The sequence below is a fragment of the Dama dama genome, chromosome 20 (genome assembly GCF_033118175.1).
Source record: "Dama dama isolate Ldn47 chromosome 20, ASM3311817v1, whole genome shotgun sequence".
In the NCBI taxonomy this organism is placed as follows: Eukaryota; Metazoa; Chordata; class Mammalia; order Artiodactyla; family Cervidae; genus Dama; species Dama dama.
The window spans coordinates 97,976,249-97,997,738 of NC_083700.1; the positions used below are offsets into that span (position 1 = coordinate 97,976,249).

The following is a 21,490-nucleotide window of genomic DNA, read 5'->3' on the forward strand; positions in this document are numbered from 1 at the left end:
AGTTCTGGTTTTGTCGGTGTGTATTCCCAGCAGTGGGATTGCTGGGTCTTATGGCAGTTCTATTTCCAGTTTTTTAAGGAACCTCCATACTGTTCTTCACAGTGGCTGTACTAGTTTGCTTTCCCACCAACAGTGTAAGAGGGTTTCCTTTTCTCCACACCCTTTCCAGCATTTACTGTTCGTAGACTTTTGATAGCAACATACTGGCATTATTTATCCTAGCTTCTTTGTAGTTCACTTATCTTGGTAACAAAAAAAAAAAAAAGTGTAATTTTTTATGACAGTTTCTCCCTGTTCAGAGTAAAACACTGCATGTGAGCTAACCAAAAAACATTTGAAAGAATGAATGCTTTCAAGAACCTGAATTGAACACATCATACACTTGAGTGAAACATTTGGTTTTAGTTATAGGCAGCTGCAGCCAACAGGGAAGCATATTAGGTTATATAGTGGCCATTGTCTGTCAATAGGAGGTAGACAAGTTCATCTTTAGAGATGCCGTTTTTCCTAGAACTCACCTTTTAGTTTTTCTCTTTCAAAGAGGTATTAAATCATTGCTTTATTTGATTGTTGTGAAGATCAAATGAGAGTGTGTCTTTGTTTAATTTTTAAAACTTAAACATTTTATTTGATGTTTTAGTTAAAAGCACTAAATACAGCTTTACAGATATTATTAATTCATTTAGTTCTCCTAACAATCCTGTGAGGTAGGTGTCGGGACTATTATTTCCCTCTTACAGATGAAACTGAGGAATGGAAGTTTGGTATTTTGCTCAAAGATATACAGCTAGTATGTGGAATTCATGCCCAAGTAGTCTTAACTTCAGAGGCTCTCTTCTTAATCATTACACTATGCTGTCTCTATGTGAAAATGCTTTCGTAAGCTATAAACAGATACTGTATGGATGTTGCTGGCAGATTTTATTAAGTGTTCAACATTGTACTAGATATTGTGGAAGATCTAAAGGAATCATAAATCTGCCTTTTTAGAATTTGTAATCTTGTTGGGGGAAAGAAATATGACACAGAAGACAGCAATAATATGGCAGCCTATAAGATCACTGTCTGCCAGAGAACTCTCCTCGTCTAGTAAATATGTGCCTTATTTTCTTTCATTGCTCCCATCCACAGCATAGAATCTAGTGCGTAATACACATGTAGTTACTGATGGCTAAATGTGGATGTCCTTAAACACTATTCCCATTTACACAGTGAGCAGACCTAGGTTATTATTTGCAGAGAAGCAGTTGTACTTTCCTTCTGTTCCATGCAGTGAACTTGAGATTCATCCACTTAATTTGGCTAAGCAGTATCTCGATTGCCCCTCTTTTTCTTTAACTTTTCATTTTTGATATTTACTTATTATTTTTAACAAATAAAAATTTATATATAAGATAAGCAGCATAATGTTTTGATATATGTAAACATTATAAAATGATTACCACAAACTAATTAAAATATCCACCATCTTGTTAACTTTTCATTTTTTTATATAATTTCACATTTACAGGTTATAGGGGTAGTACAGAGATTGCATATATCCTTTACCCAGATTCCCCAAATGTTACCATTTGCTCTAGTATTCTCCCTCTTTCCCTCTTATGTATTCAATATATTTGATGTATATACAATATATTATATAATCATTATTTTTCTGAATTATTTATGAGAATAAATTGCAGATATGATTCCCTTTGCCTTTAACACATCAATGTGTGTCTTTCCCTGATACTCCTCACCCAAAAAGGACAAATGTCCTAATATAGAAAATTACATTGGCACAATACTTTAGTCTGCAGACTTTATTCAAGTTCACCAACTAACCTAATTATATCCGTTAGAGCAATACAAAAAAATTCTGACTGCCCGTGTTTTAAACACTGTGATGAGTACGTGTTAAATAATACTCACTCCTGTATTTGGTTCCAAAAGCATTGTGAGCAGGTGCCCTGTCCCCTGACTTAGTCACACAGGCATGGCCAATGGCTTTGTTTGATTTTCCTTTTTGTGTGTGATTCAGTGGAGCAACGTGACTTCGTTGGAGTGGACAGCACAGGCAAGAGGCTACTCTTCATGGCTAATGAAGCAGACTTGGATGAAGAGCTGATCATTAAGGGATCCATCCTGCAGAAGTAAGCCCGGGGGTTTTTCTTTTTGGCAGTTCTCCTTGTCTTAAAACAAAATAAAACCACCCAGTGGATGGGAAAGGCGAAATGAAAACTAGATTAATCTGTGTGAAACTGACAAAAAGTATGTGAATGTTTTCCCATGAGGTAGGATAGAGGCTTTTCTTCACCACACAAGCTTAGCTTTTCCCTATGTCTTTTCTTGCCAAGGTAGAATCAAATCCTGCTTCAGAGCAGGGCAAGTGGCTGTGGAGAGAACAGGAAACAGAACTATCTTTCCAACAGTGTTATAGAACTTCCCGTTTTTTTTTCAACTGTGGTAAACACACAACATAAAATTCATCACTTTAACCATATTTAAGGGTACAGTTCAGTAGCATTAAGTGTATTGACATTGTTGTGAAGCAGATTTCTGAAACTTTTTCATCTTGCAAACCTGAAACTCACAACTCTCCTTTATCTCTTCTCCCCAGCGCCCGGTAACCACCATTTGACTTTCTGTTTTTCTGAATTTGACTACTTTAAGTACCATTTATAAGTGGAATCATACACTATTTGTATTTCTCACTGCTTCTTTCACTTAATTAGTATAATGTCCTCTAGGTTTATTCACATTGTAGCATGTGTCAGAATTTTTTTTCCTTTTCAAGGCTTCATAAATTCCATTGTATATATACACCACATTTTCTCTGTCTGTTAATCAGTGGACATTTGGGTTGCTTCCACCTCTTGGCTTTTGTGAATAATGCTGTAGTGAACATGGATGTATAAATATCCCTTTGAGATCCTGCTTTGAATTCTTCTGGATATATACCAGAGGTGAGATTGCTGGATTAATAGTTCCTATTTTTTATTTATTGAGGAGTATCCATACTGTTTTCCATTTTACAATCCCATCAGCCATGCACAAGGGTTCTAATTGTTCTATATTCTCATTAACATGTGTTATTTTCTGTTTTGTTTTGTTTTGTTTTTGATAGTAGTCATCCCGATGGCTCCACATAGGGAGCCACGTAGTCCCATTTTCTTTTTTTTTTTTTATTATTATTATTTTTTTTTCCCAGTGGGTTTTGTCATACATTGATATGAATCAGCCATGGATTTACATGTATTCCCAATCCCGATCCCCCCTCCCACCTCCCTCTCCACCCGATTCCTCTGGGTCTTCCCAGTGCACCAGGCCCGAGCACTTGTCTCGTGCATCCCCCATTTTCTTTAATCAGCATTTTATTGACCACTTCCTCAGCTTGGACTTCAGAAGCCACTATCCTCAGTGGGTATCACTACCTGATGCCACTACATAGGAATGCTTAATAAATGCTTGGAGCCTGGATGAAATGAATGTGAGAGGGAAAATTGGGAAAGAAAAATGTCTTACTGGTTGGTATGTTTTTTCCACTGGTTGGTGCGTTTTTTCCTGTTTGTTTGTTTTGCTCTCCAGCACAGTAGAGGTAGAAGACATATTTTAGGGTATATATTTTAATGAAAATGAAGTTAAGCTCTAGTTTCAATTGGCCCAGTTACTCCTATGGATAAGAGTTCTATATTGGAGCTTTGGTTGTCTCATCTGTAAAAATGAGTTTAATAATAATAGGGCTGCTATGGGAAATTTGTTGTTTTTCAGTCGTTCAGTCATGTCCAACTCTTTGCGACCCCATGAACTGCAGCACACCAGGTTTCCCTTTCCTTCACCATCTCTCGGAGTTTGCTCAAACTCACGTCCATTGAATCAGTGGTGCCATCCAACCATCTCATCCTCTGTTGTCCCCTTCTCCTGCCTTCAGTCTTTCCCAGCATCAGTGTCTTTTCCAATGAGTCAGCTCTTTGCATTAGATGGCCAAAGTATTGGAGCTTCAGCTTCAGCATCAGTCCTTCCAATAAATGTATATAAAACAGTTAGCATAATGCCTGTTCCATAGTAGGTGACCAAAACATAGTAGACATCACCTATAAATAAACAGCTCTTGAGAAAAACACTTGTGGATTAAAGTGGCTACTTCAGATTATATCACAGAACTTCCTACTACTTGTTTTTAATCAAGTGTGAGAAATAATTTAAAAAGTGGCAGAGGGACTTCCCTGGTGGCTCAGTGGTAAAGAATCTGCCTACCAGTGCAAAGAGCATGGGTTCCATCCCTGATCCAGGAAGATCCCACATGCTGCCGAGCAACTAAGTCATGCACCCCACAACTGAGCCTGTGCTCTAGAGCCTGAGAGCTGCAACTGCTGAGCCCACTAGCCACAACTACTGAAGCCTGTGCACTCTGGAGCACATGCTCTGCAACAAGAGAAGTGACCATAACGAGAAACTCATGCACTGCAACTAGAGAAAAGCCTGTGCAGCAAGGAAGACCCAGCACAGCTAAAAATAAATAAAACTATTTTTAAAGAAAAGCATGAATAAGACCAAGAGAATCAATGTATCCAACTATGCAAAGGTATAGCAAAAATTAAAGCAAGAAAAATATACTGCAAAAACCTGTCCTGAGAAAAACAACTCAGTGAATACAAAGAATTTCCTTACAAATATATAATTCTGCAACTTCAGAACAACTCAATGGACTGTGAATTTAATAAATAAGAGTTCAATGATGAGATGGTATTATGAAAAAAAATGAGATAAAAGAAAATGTTACAGAAACAAGAAAATAAATTGAGGACCAAATAACTACAGAATTAATCAATTTTAAAATTGCAAAGAACAGAACTGACACAACTGAAATAAAATTTTATATATAGAGGAAAAATTTAAGATATCCAGTACTTTAGATGAAAATGAAAATAATTGAAATTAGAATTTAATGGAAATAAGTGAGAAAGATAATTCAATATAATTAATGTCTCGTGTGGTCAAAAGATGCATTCAGGGATACAAAGGATTCTTGGTAAAGTAATTTAAGGATTTGGGGAGGGGCACACCATGCAGGATCTTAGTTCCCTGACTGGGAATTGAATCCCTGCCCCCTGCATTGGAAACACAGAGTCTTAACCATTTAGACCGCCAGGGAAATCCAGCACTTGGTTTTAAATCTTCTTTTACTCCCCCACTGAATCATTTAGGATTCTACTATCCAGAATTTTGAAGGATCCCAAAAAGAGCATCAGTTCAGTTTAGTTCAGTTGCTCAGTCTTATCTGACTGTTTGCGACCCCATGGACTACAGTACGCCAGGCCTCCCTGTCCATCACCAGCTCCCAGAGTTTACTCAAGCTCATGTCCATTGAGTCAGCGATGCCATCCAATCGTCTCATCCTCTGTTGTCCCCTTCTCCTCCCGCCTTCAAACTTTCCCAGCATCAGGGTCTTTTCAAATGAGTCAGTTCTTCGCATCAGGTGGCCAAAGTATTATTGGAGTTTCAGCTTCAACATCAGTCCTTCCAGTGAATATTCAGGACTGATTTCCTTTAGGATGGACTGGATCAATCTCCTTGCAGTCCAAGGGACTCTCAAGAGTCTTCTCCAACACCACAGTTCAAAAGCATCAATTCTTTGGTGCTCAGCTTTCTTATAGTCCAGCTCTCACATCCATACATGACTACTGGAAAAACCATAGCCTTGACTAGATGGACCTTTGTTGGCAAAGTAATGTCTCTGCTTTTTAATATGCTGTCTAGGTTGATCATAACTTTACTTCCGAGGAGTGTCTTTTAATTTCATGACTGCAGTCACCATTTGCAGTGATTTTGGCGCCCAAGAAAATAAAGTCTGCCACTGTTTCCCCATCTATTTGCCATGAAATGATGGGACCGGATGCCGTGATCTTAGTTTTCTGAATGTTGAGCTTTAAGCCAACTTTTTCACTCTCCTCTTTCACTTTTATCAAGAGGCTCTTTAGTTCTTCACTTTCTGCCATAAGGGTGGTGTCATCTGCATATCTGAGCATAAAGCATACTTATCTCCTCAGACACCTTCTGTACATATTAGAGAGACATGACAAACACTGTAGTAGAGAAAAGTAGACACCCATTTCAATCCAACACTTACTTGTTGGATTGAATTAGAAAAAACTACATACATATATCAGGCTGTTGGGCTTTTAAAAAATCATAGTTCTCACAAAAACTGAGAAAATTTGTTTGTAACCAAATCTGGGTAGATGGTTGATTTGGAAAGTAGTCAGTGGACTCATTTAATCTTTCACATTATGAATCCGTCCATGGGCTCATTTAATGTCACATTGCCTTTTAATGTTGTTGCTGGAGTTTGGGGCTGCCAGCAATCTCTTAAGTTCTCAAGAGAGGTATTCATAAATTCAAATCATTTTTGTCTTCCTCATTAATTCTGGAAAAGATACTGAGTTTTTGTTATTTCTGGTATCAGAAGTCTAAATGATCAACTGCCATTTCATATCAGAGGAACATTTCTTTTATTCTTGTGGTTGCAGTCTGAGTGCTATCAACATATAGCTCTTTCCTAAGTACCAAGTAAAGCCTCAGAAATGCTAAAGTTCTCTCCTTTCTTAGGAGATCATGGCCATCAGAGAGAGCCTGCTTTTCCTACAACATCAGGAAAGGATAATGGTGGTGGTGGTGGTAGTGGTGATGATGACAAGGAAGACGATAATGACAGCAGCTCTAGTTTTTCAAATTTTGTGCCTGACATTGAGTTAAAGGCTCATTTTTTTTTTTAACAATAGCTCTATGAAGTAGATTCTGTTATATGCCATTTTACAGATGAGAAAATGAACAAGGATTAGTTAGAAATAAGAAATCCCAGTAAATATTTGTTGAATGAATAAGCGGGAAATCACTTAGTGACCAGCTATGGTTGAAAGTCTATAATCTAGGGCTTGGCACTCTGTGATGAATGTTGAGGTATAGAACAAGGATTGGCAAACTTTTTCTATAAGGGGCAAATAGTAAATATCTTAGACTTTGCAGACCATCTAGTGTCTGTTGCATTTATTCAGCTCTGCTATTATAGCATAGAAGCATCCATAGATATGTACCAGATGAGCATGGCTGTGTTCCAGTAAAACTTTATCTACGGAAATAGGAACAAGGATCTTCCATCTGACAGGCTGTAGTTTACCAGCCCCATTATATTTTTTTTTCCTCTCCCTCTCTATAAAGAGTATCTATGATGGGGCCATTTTAACATAGCTTGTTTATGACAGCAGTCAGGATATGGCTGACTGGATGTGGAATTCTTTCTGTTAAAGAAAGAAATAAGAGGGTTCTTACAGATTATTTTTTCCTAAACAATTTATCGAAGGAAAATTTTAGGAAACAGAGGAGGATTTCTTTATATTTTAGAAGAGCCAAGAACACAAAATGCAATTAAAGGATATCTCTTATTGTATTGAAAATATGATCTTATTTATAGATATTTTAGAATCATGCTATAACAGCTAGAAGGTCATCTGGCCCATTTATTTCAGATAATGATAGTGGAAGCCAAGGGAAGAAGGATTTGTTCCATATCATTTATCTAGTTAGAGACAGAGTTAGAGACAGGCCTTTTCCATTTAGTTCATGCTTTATACTTTTCAGGAATACTATATTCACGTGGCAAATGTTTATTGAGTTTCCTCCTCTTGTTAAACCACTGTTTTGGTATTTAAGGAGGCAGGAGAGTATCTCAAAGAGTTCACACTAGCCTTGGTGGAAGAGAAGATTATGCATATAAAAACCTAACAAACAGTAGCAAACAACATCAGATTCTGAACAATTATGGCCAACAGTGTTCTAAGAATTCAAGGAGGTATCAAACTCTAGGGGCTAAGGTGATCAAGAAAGCATAATAGATTAATTTCAGTTTGAAGAATGGATTTGGGTCTGATACAGAAAAGGACATGGGAAGCTGAATCCTGTGTGGGGAGAATGTTCTGAGCAAAGGTGTGGGAGGCAGGGTAGGCAAGACTTGTTTAGAAATGGTTTGGCCCAAATGGAAACTCTCTGTTGGGGAGCACTAGGAGTTGAGGCTGAGAAATTAAGTTGGTACCAAAATAGAGGGCCTTGAATATTGGGGAATTATTAAAAACATTTTGAGCAGAGAGAGAATGCTTTCAGTTCTGGACTGTGGAAAGGTAATTTGACAGCAGTGTGCAGGATAGGTTTAAGGTATAAGACCTGAAAAGAAATCCAGTGTTGCATTCCTAAATTCACAAGACTCCAAAGAGCAAAGGGATTGTGTCCTCTGGAATGCAGAAGGGAATACTTGTGGTCATCTATTATGTGAAACAAGGGACCTGACTCACTTATGCATCCATCAACCACTGTTGTTTATGCTACATTAGATTGGCAGGTTTATTCATAAAATTCTTAGAAGCCAGAGTCCTATGTTTCTGTAGTCACAGCTAAAAGCTGGAGATTGTCTCCTGCTTTCTCTTTAACCTCCTTGGGAACTAGTTAGTTGTTCTATATGGTGAATTTTTAGTAAATATCTTAGTCTCAGAGGTCCCTGCCAAAGAGAGCAAGGTTTAAGCATGATAGGAACAAAGAAGATGGACATAGCCAAGAGGTAAGGTGAAAATGAAGAGCAGATGGAGGTATATTTTTCCTTCATATCTTGATCTCAGGGCCTTGAGTAAATGCTGGGGCAGATTTTCAAGCACTTTTTGAATACCAGAATACAGTATTTCCTATCTTTCTTTTCAAACTGAATTTCTAAAGGTGGGAGTTTAGTTCCTATGGGGAAAACACTAAAGTTGTATTGGAAAATTGTTTGTGTATAGAGAGAGCCAGAAGCCTCTTGTTTTCAAGTTTTCTTACTTTTACATGTACTGGTTGTAGGAGAAAAGGACAGTGAGGATGGAATATACATCCCATCTGTTTTCTCACTGTCCAGTAGAGGATGAAGTATTTGCTTGACTGCAAATAATGTTCTCTTCTGTTGGGCTTTGGGCATATTTGGTCCTGGAAAATTAGATAGTGTAAGACACTTGAAGTAGGAGTTCTGCTCAGCCTATGGTCAGGCACAGAGACATTCTCCCTTTGTCATCAAGTAGTACTGATAACTTTATCCCAGTGGGCCCAAATTCTTCCTGCCTCAGTGGATTTGGAGAAGGCACAGCATCCATCAAGCACCTTTCCCATCTATCAAGTTGATGTATTACTGACTTGGAGAGGCAGTATAGGTAGTGGAAAAGAATGTTGAATGTTACTGATAGAAAGAGCATGGTACTAGAAATTCAAGTCCAGAGAATCTAGAATTTAATCTTGAGAGAGAAAAGCTATATGACCTTGAGCAAATCACCTTGCTTCTCTAAGCCTCAGTTTCCCCAACTGAACTTGGCTTAGTTGTGCTTTAATGGCCCGTCCCCAGCTCTTAAATTCCTGTTTTATTTCTGAAAGACATGTGTTTTTAATAATTTGTAAGTAACTGTGTTTGTGCCAAATATTTAATAAGAAAATCATGTGGCTTTTCTCCAATGTTAGTTGTTTTCTTTTGAATACTAGTCAAGGTTTTTTACTGGAAGGGTAATGAAAATATTAAAACAAGCTTCTAGATGATGTCTTTTAAAAATGGAATAACATATTCACACGTTCATCTTGGAAAAAGACAGGTACTTAAGTCAAAACCTCAAGGATCATGACCACATCTCTATTTCTGGGACTACAGATGATGAGAAATGGGTTCACATTCTTGATTATTTTGCTGATGGTGTGGAAAGTGTTGAAATGTGTGCTGTTTATCTACGTTAGGATCCCCACTGCTACTAACCAGCTGAAACTCCTAAAGTACTCCTCTAAACTTTCTAGTGGGTAAAAGCTATGCTGCCAATTTCTGATCTTTTCAGGGCTTCTGCAGTACAAATCAGATAGCTACTCAGCTTTCCTTATGGCTGGTTTAGGATTCAGCTTTCTTAGGTATGCTAAGTCTGTTACCACTATCCTTCTTTACAGCTTCAAAAATTTTGTTACTTTCCTCTCCTGGTCTTTGTCCTTGGGGTTGTAGGGAAAGAGCAAATTAGCTAAGATAGCAGTGGTCAGGCGCTCACACCCCACGTTCTCTTGCTCTCACCCTATGTTTTGTAAATAATGACTTTGCATGGTTACTAACATCTGAGATCTTTCATAGCACTGCGTGCACCTATCAAGCCCTTGTGGCTGTGTCTGCTGGGTCAGCTACAAGAGAGAATATAGCATGTCTGCTGCTGCGCCAGCCCGGAGAGAATAAACATGTCTGCCGTTCCTACATCTCCTTGAAGTTTCCTCTAGCTTCCTCGCTGGTGCCTTGCCTACCCTGGGTTCAGTGAACAGTGAGACAGTTGGCATAGTTGGCAGGATACCCAGCAGGTAGAGGAGCCTGAGGCTCCAATGGATGGAGGAAGCCAGTGGCCATGGTCCTGTCAGCATGGGCCCTGGTGGAAGATTGGGAGGCAGTGGAGCATTGAGTGCTCCGTATAGCATTGAGAAGGTGTTGGCAGGTGATAAGTTCCCATTTGCCGGACAAGGTGGCACGGACTACCACTGGCACCATGGGGTGGATTTCCTGACTGCCCTGAAGGATGTGCAGAGATTCTTGGAAGAACTAGAGCTATGTATATTGGAATTAGAGCAAGAACTTCCTGGCCTTAAAGAACCCAGTGTCTCTGACAGTGAGACAGAATTGTATCTTTTTCAGACTACAGGTCCAGGTTGTTAGTGAGGCCGGTCGTGCAGCAGAAAGATGGGGCCAAGAAGGTGAAGCCCCAGGAGGCCTTGGGCACCAAGGAGGCCAAAGAGAAGAGGAATGGCACCAACTCTGCAGCCAGGGTGAAGCCCAGGAAGGTGAGCAAGGAGCAACCCCATTGGAGAGAAAGAAGAAAGCAAAAAGGGAAAGTGAAACCACAGTGGCAAGTTTAGAGCTGGATCAGGTCCTGCTGAACCCACCTCCGTGGAGCCCTGAGGAAACCACTGAATCTGCAAACAGCTTCACAGGATGGCAAGTGAAGCTCAGAAAATACAGTGAGGACCTGGACTTCAAGGTGGTGGGTGATGACTGGGAAACCATCACCATGCTTGGAATCGGCTGGACATCCACCCTATCAGCCTCTATACTGGTCTGGCAGGCGGAGGAGCCTCCAAAAGTTGACAAGCATTTTATAGGTGGCATGCAAGTTGCCATTTTGAACAATATCCTGTCCACCCTTTTGGTTCCTTAATTGCCACCTCAATGGTGGCAACCTCGGGAGAAGTAGTGGAATGGTGGCAGGCGAAGGGGATTAGAAGTGTGAAGACCCTGAAGTGGGTGGCCAGCTGATAAAGGCCCCATCTGGGTTATGCAGATGCAAACGTTGACTGATTTGCTGGCAGAGGGAGTTGACAGAAATAAAATTGATAAACAGCCCAGTGCTCTGCTTCTAGAGCTATGGAGGCAACTGAGACCAGAACAGCAGTTTACCAAGTTTGGGAAACACCGACAGCAAGAGAAACAGGTGGTTCAGCTAGAACATTACATGGCATCCAAGGATGTTCCTTCGGATGCCCTTTTCCACTTTGAAATACTGTAAAGGCTGTGTGCTTACCTTTGGAAATTGGATGACTCCCTGTGTGGAGGTATACTGTAAAGGCTGTGTCCTATGATTGCTGCTAACCTCTGATGCTCCTGGAGATTTAGAACAGTGTGCACCAGAGGTTATAAAGCATACAGAATCATGTGGATGGGCTGTGAACACCGCAAAAATCTGCTCTTTGAAGGGTGGGCCTGGTGCCTGTGTGGGGCTTTGTGGGTCCTTAATAAAAACCCCGCAATTTGAGGACCCTGCAATTTCACAAGGATAGACAGTGGACTAGACTTGGCCATGGAAGATAAAGGCACTCCACACGTGGTGGGTGGCTCTTCTAGCCACATGAGGGCAAGGACTGCAACATGAGTTCCAGGTGATACCTGGAGTTGGGTTTTGCTGTGTATTGGGGATGTAACTATTTGCTGTTGTAGCATCTACTGCTGTTGCAGAATGTAGGTTCAAGGGTCAATGTTACTAAGCCAAGGGAATATCGCAGGAGATGGACTGTGCCTGGATTGTGAGGTGAGAGACCCTGAGGGGTAGAATATAGAGAAAGAGCAAATTAGTCAATATGGCGGTGGTCAGGCCCTCTTGCCCCCATGTCCTCTTGCTCTCACCCCACATTTTGTGAATAATGACTTTGCATGGTTATGCAACAACTGAGATCATTTGTAGCACTGCACATGTGCATCGTGACCTATATAAGCACCACCTGAAAAGCCCTTGTGGCTGTGCCTGCTGGGTGCACCATGAGAGATATACAGCATGTCTTGCTGCTGCGCCATCCTGGAGAGAATAAACATGTCTGCAGTTCCTATGCCTCCTCGAGTTCTCTTCCAGCTTCCCCACTCATGCTTTGCCTACCCTGAGTTCAGTGAACAGCAAGACAGGGGTTATGCCTTCAAAAACAAAAATTACCAAAAAACTGTTTACTGTGACTTCCCCGGCAGTCCAGTGGTTGAGACTTCATGCTTCAGTAGCAGGGGGCACAGGTTTGATTCCAGGTCAGGAACTGAAATCTCGCAAGCCTCAAGACATGACACCCCCGCCCCCCCCAAAAAAAAAAGTTTACACAAAGTGATGGCTAACTGAGTAGAGAATTGAGCATAAGAGAGTCCTGGGATAATCAGTGTGTTATAGTCTGAGCCCCAAGGATCATGTTATACATCTTTTAAAAAAATATATTTATTTGGCTGCTTGAGACTCTCTAGTTAAGATGTGCAGGCTTAGTTTCTCAGTGGCATGTATCAATAAATCTATTTTTTTTCTAAAAGATATTTCAAAGCAGTCAGTGTTCTACAAAACAGGTGATTCACTCTCTAATCATATGGCTTGTCTGGGAAATAAAAAAGGGGAACTTTTTTTAACTGAAATTGCCAAATGCATTGTGAGGCTCTGATTTAGACAGACTAGCTATAAAAAGAGAAATCTGGATTTGGATTGGATATTAGATGTTATGAAGTTGTTGATAATTTTATTATGTGTAGTAATATAGTGATGGTATTTCATAGTCCCTTATCAGTTGGAAATATGTACTACACATATTGGAATATTTACAGTAAGATGATTTTGTGTCTGGAACATGCTTTTAAAAACTATATTAGTTTGCTGTTAACAAATCACTGTAAACTGGGTGGCCTCGAACAACAGAAGTTTATTGTCTTCACAATTCTTGAGGATAGAAATCCAAAATTAGGATATTTTCAGCATTGGTTCCTCCTGAGGTTTATGAAGGAGAATCTGTTCCACCCTTCTATCTTCTGGAAACCTCAGGCATTCTTGGCTTGTAGATGGCATTCTTCTCGTCTCTTCATATTGTCTTCCCTCTGCATATCTGTCTCTGTGTTCAAGTTTCCCCTTTATTAAGGTACTAGTCCTATTGGATTAGGGCTCCTCTAATGACCTAACCTTAATATGATCATCTACAGACATCATACTTCCAATTAAGATCATATTCACAGGTATCATGGGTTATCTTTTGGGGGGACACAATTTAACACATAGTAAATAAAGATTAGAAAATGTTGATAATTGAAACTCTTTGGGCACATGGGAATTTATTATGCTTTTCTCTTATTTTGTGTGTGTTTGAAAATTTCCATAATTAAAATTTAAGAAATGTGTGTATGAAACAGATTAAATTTATATTTGTACACTCATGTTCATAGCAGCATCATTCACAATAACCAAAAGGTGTAAGCAATTCAAGTATCCATAGACAGGTGACTAGGTAAAGAAAATGTGGTACACACATAAAATGAAATATCATTCAGAGTTCAAAAGCAAGGAAATTTTGACGCATGCTTCAACATTAACTGTAAAGACATTATGCTAATGAAATAAACCAGTCATAAGAAGAACAAATGTATGATTCTTCTTATATGAGGTTCCTAGACTAGCCAGAATCATAAAGACAAAATAGAATGGTGGTTACAGGGGGCTAGGAGGAAGAAGAAAATGGGGAGTTAGTGTTTAATGGATTCAGAGTTTCAATTGCAGAAGATGTAAAAGTATTGGAGATGGACGTTGGTGACAGTTTTACTACAAAGTGAATGTAATTAATCCCACAGGACTATATACTTGACAATGGTTAAAATAGTAAATTGTACAAACCAGCTAAAGACTTTCTTGAAAATACTTTAAAAGCCATTGATCTGGGATCGGGATTGGGAATACATGTAAATCCATGGCTGATTCATATCAATGTATGACAAAACCCACTGGAAAAAAAAATAATAATAATAATAATAAAAATAAAAATAAAAAAAGAAAAAAAATATTATCCATCTTGAAAAAAAAAAAAAAAGCCATTGATCTTTGCAGTTAAACAGTAAATACTTATCAAAATAGGTCTATAAAAATAATCCTGATGGCTTATATTGTCCTAGGTAAGTTATAAGTATTTCTACATGTCTTATCATTTCTATTACTGATTTCTTTATTTTGTACAAATCAAAAACATCTTCCTGGCCCAGAGCAATCAACCAGTTACCCAGATTTACTGGTGCCTCTTTGAGGTTTTTTGGTTTTGTTTATTTTGTTTTATTTTAAAGTATCAGTTCTTATTTCTAATGCCATTTAAAAACAATTAAATGGGGAAAAATAAAATAAGAAAACAACCTTTTGGGCAACTTAAATGGCATTAAATCCTGGTCCCAAAATTTGCATTCAATACAAATTTCATGTGAAAGAAAAAAAGCTCTGAATTGCCCATCTCTGTTCCTTTATTGTATTTCGAGTTTGTAGCTAAATCTCTCGCATTGAGTGTACCAAGTAAATTTTTGGAAATTTTTTTTAATGGAAGAATTTTTTGTTTTACCTACTTTATATACTGAGAGTAAAAAGCTGAAAAAAATTTATAAACTGTAAAGTGCTTTATGAATATTATTGCCATTTGAGCTAGGGATTGGTAACAATTCAGAAGATGATTACTCAAACTTTAAGTTATTCTTTCCCCAGGTGTGTGATACAAGTTGACTTCAGCTATAAATATGAGATATATATCTATTTCATAAGGTAGTTGCAAGGAGGGAATAATTTAAGTAGAATATGTTGAATGAGTCAAGGAATTCACAAACCAAGGCACTGAACAAGAGAGTTCAGCTTTCCAAATTGCTTAGATCAAGGGGAGAATTATCATAATGTGAACTTCAAATCAAACCTGGGCACCACAAGGTAAGTAACTGTATTTGCAAAATTCTGTTTCCTGAAGAATTTCTTGGAACTCAAGAATTTCAGGAAGTGAGAATTGGGATGTAACTTTCTTCTTCATCCTCACTGTATACAGTAATTGGCTTTTGGGGTGTGTGTGTGTTATAGATGTGAGATCTGAAATCCGACTTTTCTCTTGCTCTTTTGGAAGCATTTTTCCCCCTTTCTTCCCAAAAGAGTGGAAGCCCAGGGTGGTGTGTGTGTGTTGTTGCTCAGTTGTGTATGACTCTTTGTGACCTCATGGACCCTGTGGACTGTAGCCCACCAGATTCCTGTCCATGGGATTTTCTTGGCCAGAATACTGGAGTGAGTTGCCATGTCCTCTTTGAGGGGATCCTCCCCACCCAGGGATCGAATCTGTGTGCCGTATGTCTCCTGCGTTGCAGGCAGATTCTTTACCACTGTGCCACCTGGGAAATTACTTCTAAGGTATCTAGATCCTATGAGAATAATTTTCATTCAGACTATAAGCAGTCAAAGGAGAGTAACAGAGAGTAGAAGATAATAACCAGGCAGCTACAATTGGAACTGCCATTCTTCCACCCTACTCTTCCCCTCCTCTCCTTCAGCTATCTTTTATTTTATTAAATAAAATTACTTTGAACATGAAACATGGCATTTCTTCAGGCTGAAACCAAAGTTAGTAGACTAAGTAGGAACTAGTGCATGTTAAGTCTCTGAATTGTGTCCAACTCTGTGAGACTCCATGGATTCTAGCCTGCCAGTCTCTGTCCATGGGACAAGACTGCAAGACAGCAAGACTGCTGGAGTGAGTTGCCATTCCTTCTCCAGGGGATCTTCCTGACCTAGGGATCAAACCCACGTCTCTTGCATTGGCAGACAGATTCTTTACCACTGAGTCACCAGGGAAGCCAATAAATAGCAACTAGGCAAATGCCTTAATTTGACCTAATTTATTTGTGTGTTTGTTCAGCCACTATGAAACATTCATTCTGTGTGAGATCCAATGCTCAGTACTAAGACTATAAAAATAAATCTTGGAACTTTCCTGGTAGTTCAGTGGTTAAGAATCCACCTTGCAATGCAGGGGACGCAAGTTCAGCCCCTAGTCAGAAAACTTAAGACCCCACATACCAGGGAGCAGTCAAGCCCGTGCACCACAGCTGCTGAGCCTGCATAGTGCAACCGGCGTGGACACAATTCAGGAGTTCGTGCGTCACAACAAAAGCTCTGTGTGCTACAGCTAAGACCCAAGGCAGCCAAATAAATATTTAAAAAATAAATAAATCTCTGCCCTCAGATAACTTTTAGTCTAGTGGGAAAGAGCACAAGTAAGTAGGCTGTTACATTGCTCTGTGCTAAGTTATCTGGTAGAAGTGGGCACCAAGTGTTGTAGGAACACAAACTTGGGTCCTCAGGGAAGATTTCCTGAAGAAAGTCAACCTGAGGAAACTCCTGGTGAATAATTAAGAGTAGGGAGTTAAGGAGTATTCATAAAATTTTACTTCATCTTCTGTGAACATGGAGTAATATATGTCAAATACTAAAGGAAAGCATGGCGTAAGTATGGCCTGCAGGAAGTGAGGCAGTTGGAGTAGAAGCAAGAAAATGTTAGTTACAAGAATTGTGGGTAGGAGTTTGTAGTAAAATAGAAGATGACTTGTCAATGACTTGGTGGCTTACCAGTTTTGGATTCATGTCTTTGGAAGCCTAAAGACCTCGTAAAGTGTGAAATAGGGCTTCCATAAAGAGACAGCCTTTTCTGTGGTAGCATCAGAGCCGATAATCACCTTCTTGGTCTCTCCAGAGTGAGGTGTAGGCAGCATGACTCTGACCCTCAGAAACTTCCTAATGCATACTACCTAATAATAGAGTAGAACTCATGTGACCCTCTTCTCTCTCATTCTTTTTGCAGGCACCCAAGAATACGTTTCCACACAGGCCTTGTAGATGCCCACCTCTACTGCTTGAAAAAATACGTTGTGGACTTCCTAATGGAAAATAAGTAAGGAGGGAGATTGAGTCAAATTCACAGCACTTAAGCTACCCTGTGACTTAGTTAACAGTTTTAAACCTTGATAATAAACCAGTTATATAAATAACTAGTTTGTATAGATAACATAGTTTATTATAGAAATGAAATTATGTTATCAGCATACTGTTATTTCATCTGTACCAGCTTATATTTAGGGGGCCTGTGCTATGATAACTGGCAAATTACTTTTATAAAACTAATATTCACTTATGAAGCATCTTTCTACACAGCTTCAGGCTCTTCCTTCTTTCTGCAAGGGTGAGCTTCCCAGCTGTAGTGCTATTTGTCTCCAAGAGGTTGTCCTTTCCCTGAGCAATTGTCCCATAGATGGGCCCTCTTAGCAAAGGGCCAGACACTTACCCAAGAGAAGGAAAGAAAGAAGAGCAAGTTTTCCTCCAGTTTTGGAAAAGAAGTCCACCTCACTGAGTGAAGTTTCATGAATTTCATGAATTCATGAAAATCATGAGTTAAGAAATTTGGTACTTTTGTAGTTTTGCTTTGATAATAGAACTGTGGGCCTTAAATACTCGCCAGAGCTTTTCATGAAGATGGCGCCGAAGGCGAAGAAGGAAGCCCCTGCCCTTCCTAAAGCTGAAGCCAAAGCAAAGGCTTTGAAGGCCAAGAAAGCAGTGTTGAAAGGTGTCCACAGCCACAGAAGATCCGGAAGTCACCCACCTTCCAGCAGCCCAAAACACTGCGGCTCAGGAGGCAGCCCAAATATCCTCGGAAGAGCGCCCCTAGGAGAAACAAACTTGACCACTATGCTATCATCAAATTCCCCCTCACCACCAAGTCAGCCATGAAGAAAATAGAAGACAACAACACACTGGTATTCATTGTGGATGTCAAGGCCAACAAGCACCAAATTAAACAGGCTGTGAAGAAGCTCTATGACATTGACGTGGCTAAGGTCAATACTCTGATCAGGCCTGATGGAGAGAAGAAGGCATATGTTCGACTGGCTCCTGACTATGATGCTTTGGATGTTGCCAACAAAATTGGGATCATCTAAACTGAGTCCAGCTGGCTAATTCCAAATATAAAAGTTTTCACTATGTGAAAAAAAAAAAAATACTTGCCAGAGACTGTCTAGTAGATCACAGGATGTGGGTGGGTTTCCAGAGAGAAAACTTCCATTTGTGGTTGATCGCAAGGATTTTTTTCATACATAATTTAATCAATTAATTAATTAATTTTTTTTTTACTGTGATGGATCTTTGCCGCACGGGCTTTCTGCAGTTGCAGAGAGTGGGGTCTACTCTCTAGTTGTGATGTGCAGGCTTCTCATTGCAGCGGCTTCTCTTGTGGAGCACAGGCTCCAGCGTGAACAAGCTTCAGTGGCTGTGGGCTACTGGCTGTAGAGCACAGGCTCAGTAGTTGTGGCGCACGGGCTTAGTTGGTCCGCTGCCTGTGGGGTCTTCCCAGATCAGGAATGGAACCCGTGTCTCCTGCATTGGCAGGTGGATTTTTTACCCACTGAGCCACCATGGAAGCCTAATCTCAAGGATTTTGATAGGCAGTGCAACTAGAGTCCTCAGAAGAACAGGTAGGAAAAGATTTAATAACTGTCTGGTTAAGAAGAGGAACAGCTAGTCTTCCTTGATGGCTTCTGGATAAGTTTCTACCTTACATAGTACTGGTAACTGGAAAGCAGTCAGGCTGGTACGACAGCAATAAGTTCCCTCAGACGAGCTGGGGAAGGGAGTCTGAGAACCTGAGTTAAGTGCTAAGCATGCTGTTGACTGGTGGACTTGGATATATACAAGAATATTGAGGGGAACGGAAATTGTCCCTCCATGCCCAATATAATATTTTTTTGCAGCATCCTAACCCTTACCACCTATAACTCCTGCTAACCCACTACAGAAACCCCATGTAGAGCCAGTGGTAAAATATTTGGGCTCCTGGAAAGCTTTCCCAGGTATTGTTGTTTCTCTGTTTTCTCTCACCAGGACAGTAGTGCCCTGCTCCCTTTTGACTTATTATTCTGTTTTTTCATTCAATCAGCACGTATTTATTAAGCTCCTGTTACGAGGCAGGCATTGTGCTAAATCAGCTGTGAGATCCATGGTGAATAAGCAGATAGGGGCTCTTCCCTCACAGATTAAAGTTATCAGGACCCATTTTCCAATTACCAGTGTCTGGGCTATTCATGTTTTAAAAGTGAAGTTAATTCTTTGTCATGAAAGTGTTTATTTTTTTAATCCCAAGTGAAAATGAATCACTGTCAAATAGGTCCTGGCCTTGACATGCTGAGAGAGGATACAGTAATGGTAGAGACCTTTTTTTTTTTTTTAATTATTTCCTATGGAAAATTTCACATAGATACAAAAGTAGAGAAAGTGATACAGTTAACTCCCATGTACCCCTCATACAGCTTCAGTTCAGTTCAGTCATTCAGTCACGTCCACTTCTTTGCAACCCCATGAACTGCAGCACTCTAGGCTTCCCTGCCCATCACCAACTCCCGGAGCTTGTTCAAACTCATTGTCCAAAAATAAACTATGTCCATCGAGTCGGTGATGTCATCCAGCCATCTCGACCTCTGTCATCCCCTTCTCCTGCCTTTAATCTTCCCCAGCATCAGGGTCTTTTCAAATGAGTCAGTTCTTCGAATCAAGTGGCCAAAGTATTGGAGCTTCAGCTTCGGCATCAGTCCTTCCAATGAATATTCAGGACTGATTTCCTTTAAGATGGACTGGTTTGATCACCTTGCAGTCCAAGGGACTCTCAAGAGTCTTCTCCAACACCACAGTTCAAAAGCATCAATTATTCGCCGCTCAGCTTTCTTTACAATCCAGCTCTCACATCCATACATGACTACTGGAAAAAATAGCTTTGACTAGAGAGACCTTTGTCAGCAAAGTAATGTCTCTGCTTTTTAATATGCTGTCTAGATTGGTTACAGCTTTTCTTCTAAGGAGCAAGCATCTTTTAATTTCATGGCTGCAGTCACCATCTGCAGTGATTTTAGACCCCCCCAAAATGAAGTCTGTTCCATTGTTTCCCCATCTATTTGCCATGAAGCTGGGTTTTGAAAAGGCATAGGAACCAGCAATCAAATTGCCAACATCCATTGAATCATAGAAAAAGCAAGAGAGTTCCAGAAAAACATCTACCTCTGCTTTATTGACTATACCAAAGCCTTTGTGTGCCATGAAATGATGGGACCAGATGCCATGATCTTAGTTTTTTGAATGTTGGGTTTTGAGACAACTTTTTCACTCTCCTCTTTCACTTTCATCAAGAGGCTCTTTAGTTCTTCTTTGCTTTCTGCCATAAGGGTAGTGTCATCTGTGTATCTGAGGTTACTGATACTTCTCCCGGCAAGCTTGATTCCAGCTTGTGCTTCATCCAACCTGGCATTTCACATTATGTACTCTGCTCACATGATGTACTCTGCATATAAGTTAAATAAGCAGGGTGACAATATACAGCCTTGACTTATTCCTTTCCCAATTTGGAAGCAATCTGTTGTTCCATGTCTGATTCTAACTGTTGCTTCTTGATCTGCATACAGATTTCTCAGGAGGCAGGTAAGGTGGTCTGGCATTCCCATCTCTTTAAGAATTTTCCACAATTTGTTGTGATCCACAGAGTCAAAGGCTTTGGCGTAGTCAATAAAGCAGAGGTAGATGTTTTTCTGGAACTCTCTTGCTTCTTCTATGATCCAACAGATGTTGGTAATTTGACCTCTGGTTCCTCTACCTTTTCAAAACCTAACTTGAACATCTGGAAGTTCACAGTTCACGTACTGTTGAAGCCTGGCTTGGAGAATTTTGAGCAAACCCTCACACAGCTTCAGTAGTCACCAGTTCATGGCTAATCTTAGTTTATATTTGCTACCACCAATCTTGCCACTGTCACACCAGGTTATTTTAAAGCAAATCATTATGTATAATTTCATCTGTAATGATTTCAGTTGTAATTATATATAAATATTTCAGTATGTATCCCTAAACAATACCTCAATACTACTCTTGCACTTAAAAGAAAAAAATCTAACAGCATTACCTTAATACTACCAAATGGGATTTTAGCTTTTGGTGTCTGAATATGCAATAGTTTTGCAACAAAGCCAGCCTCATCCTGGCTGCTGCAGCTCCTTAGTACCTCATTTGACCCCCACCAGTTAGCAGGCCCCCCACCTGGCAAGTGTAGTGTGGTGGTATATACCTGGGGGACAAGCCTCAATTTGGTGATTCTATGGCTCCTGGCCAGAAGC

At 39.9% G+C, this 21,490-nt stretch overlaps 1 protein-coding gene and 1 pseudogene across 2 annotated transcripts in view; both read left to right on the plus strand.

The window, feature by feature from the left end:
- Positions 1 to 21,490, plus strand: part of EIF2B3 (eukaryotic translation initiation factor 2B subunit gamma) — a 107,121-nt gene that overhangs the window by 45,871 nt on the left and 39,760 nt on the right. The window contains exons 5-6 of one of the 2 annotated variants that reach the window (XM_061122071.1): positions 2,021 to 2,132; positions 17,146 to 17,235. In XM_061122071.1, the coding sequence (XP_060978054.1) occupies positions 2,021 to 2,132; positions 17,146 to 17,235 (202 nt within the window). The remainder of the gene's footprint in view (positions 1 to 2,020; positions 2,133 to 17,145; positions 17,236 to 21,490) is intronic. The other variant, XM_061122073.1, reaches the window with a different exon arrangement.
- LOC133041439 (large ribosomal subunit protein uL23-like) lies at positions 17,363 to 18,330 on the plus strand (annotated as a pseudogene).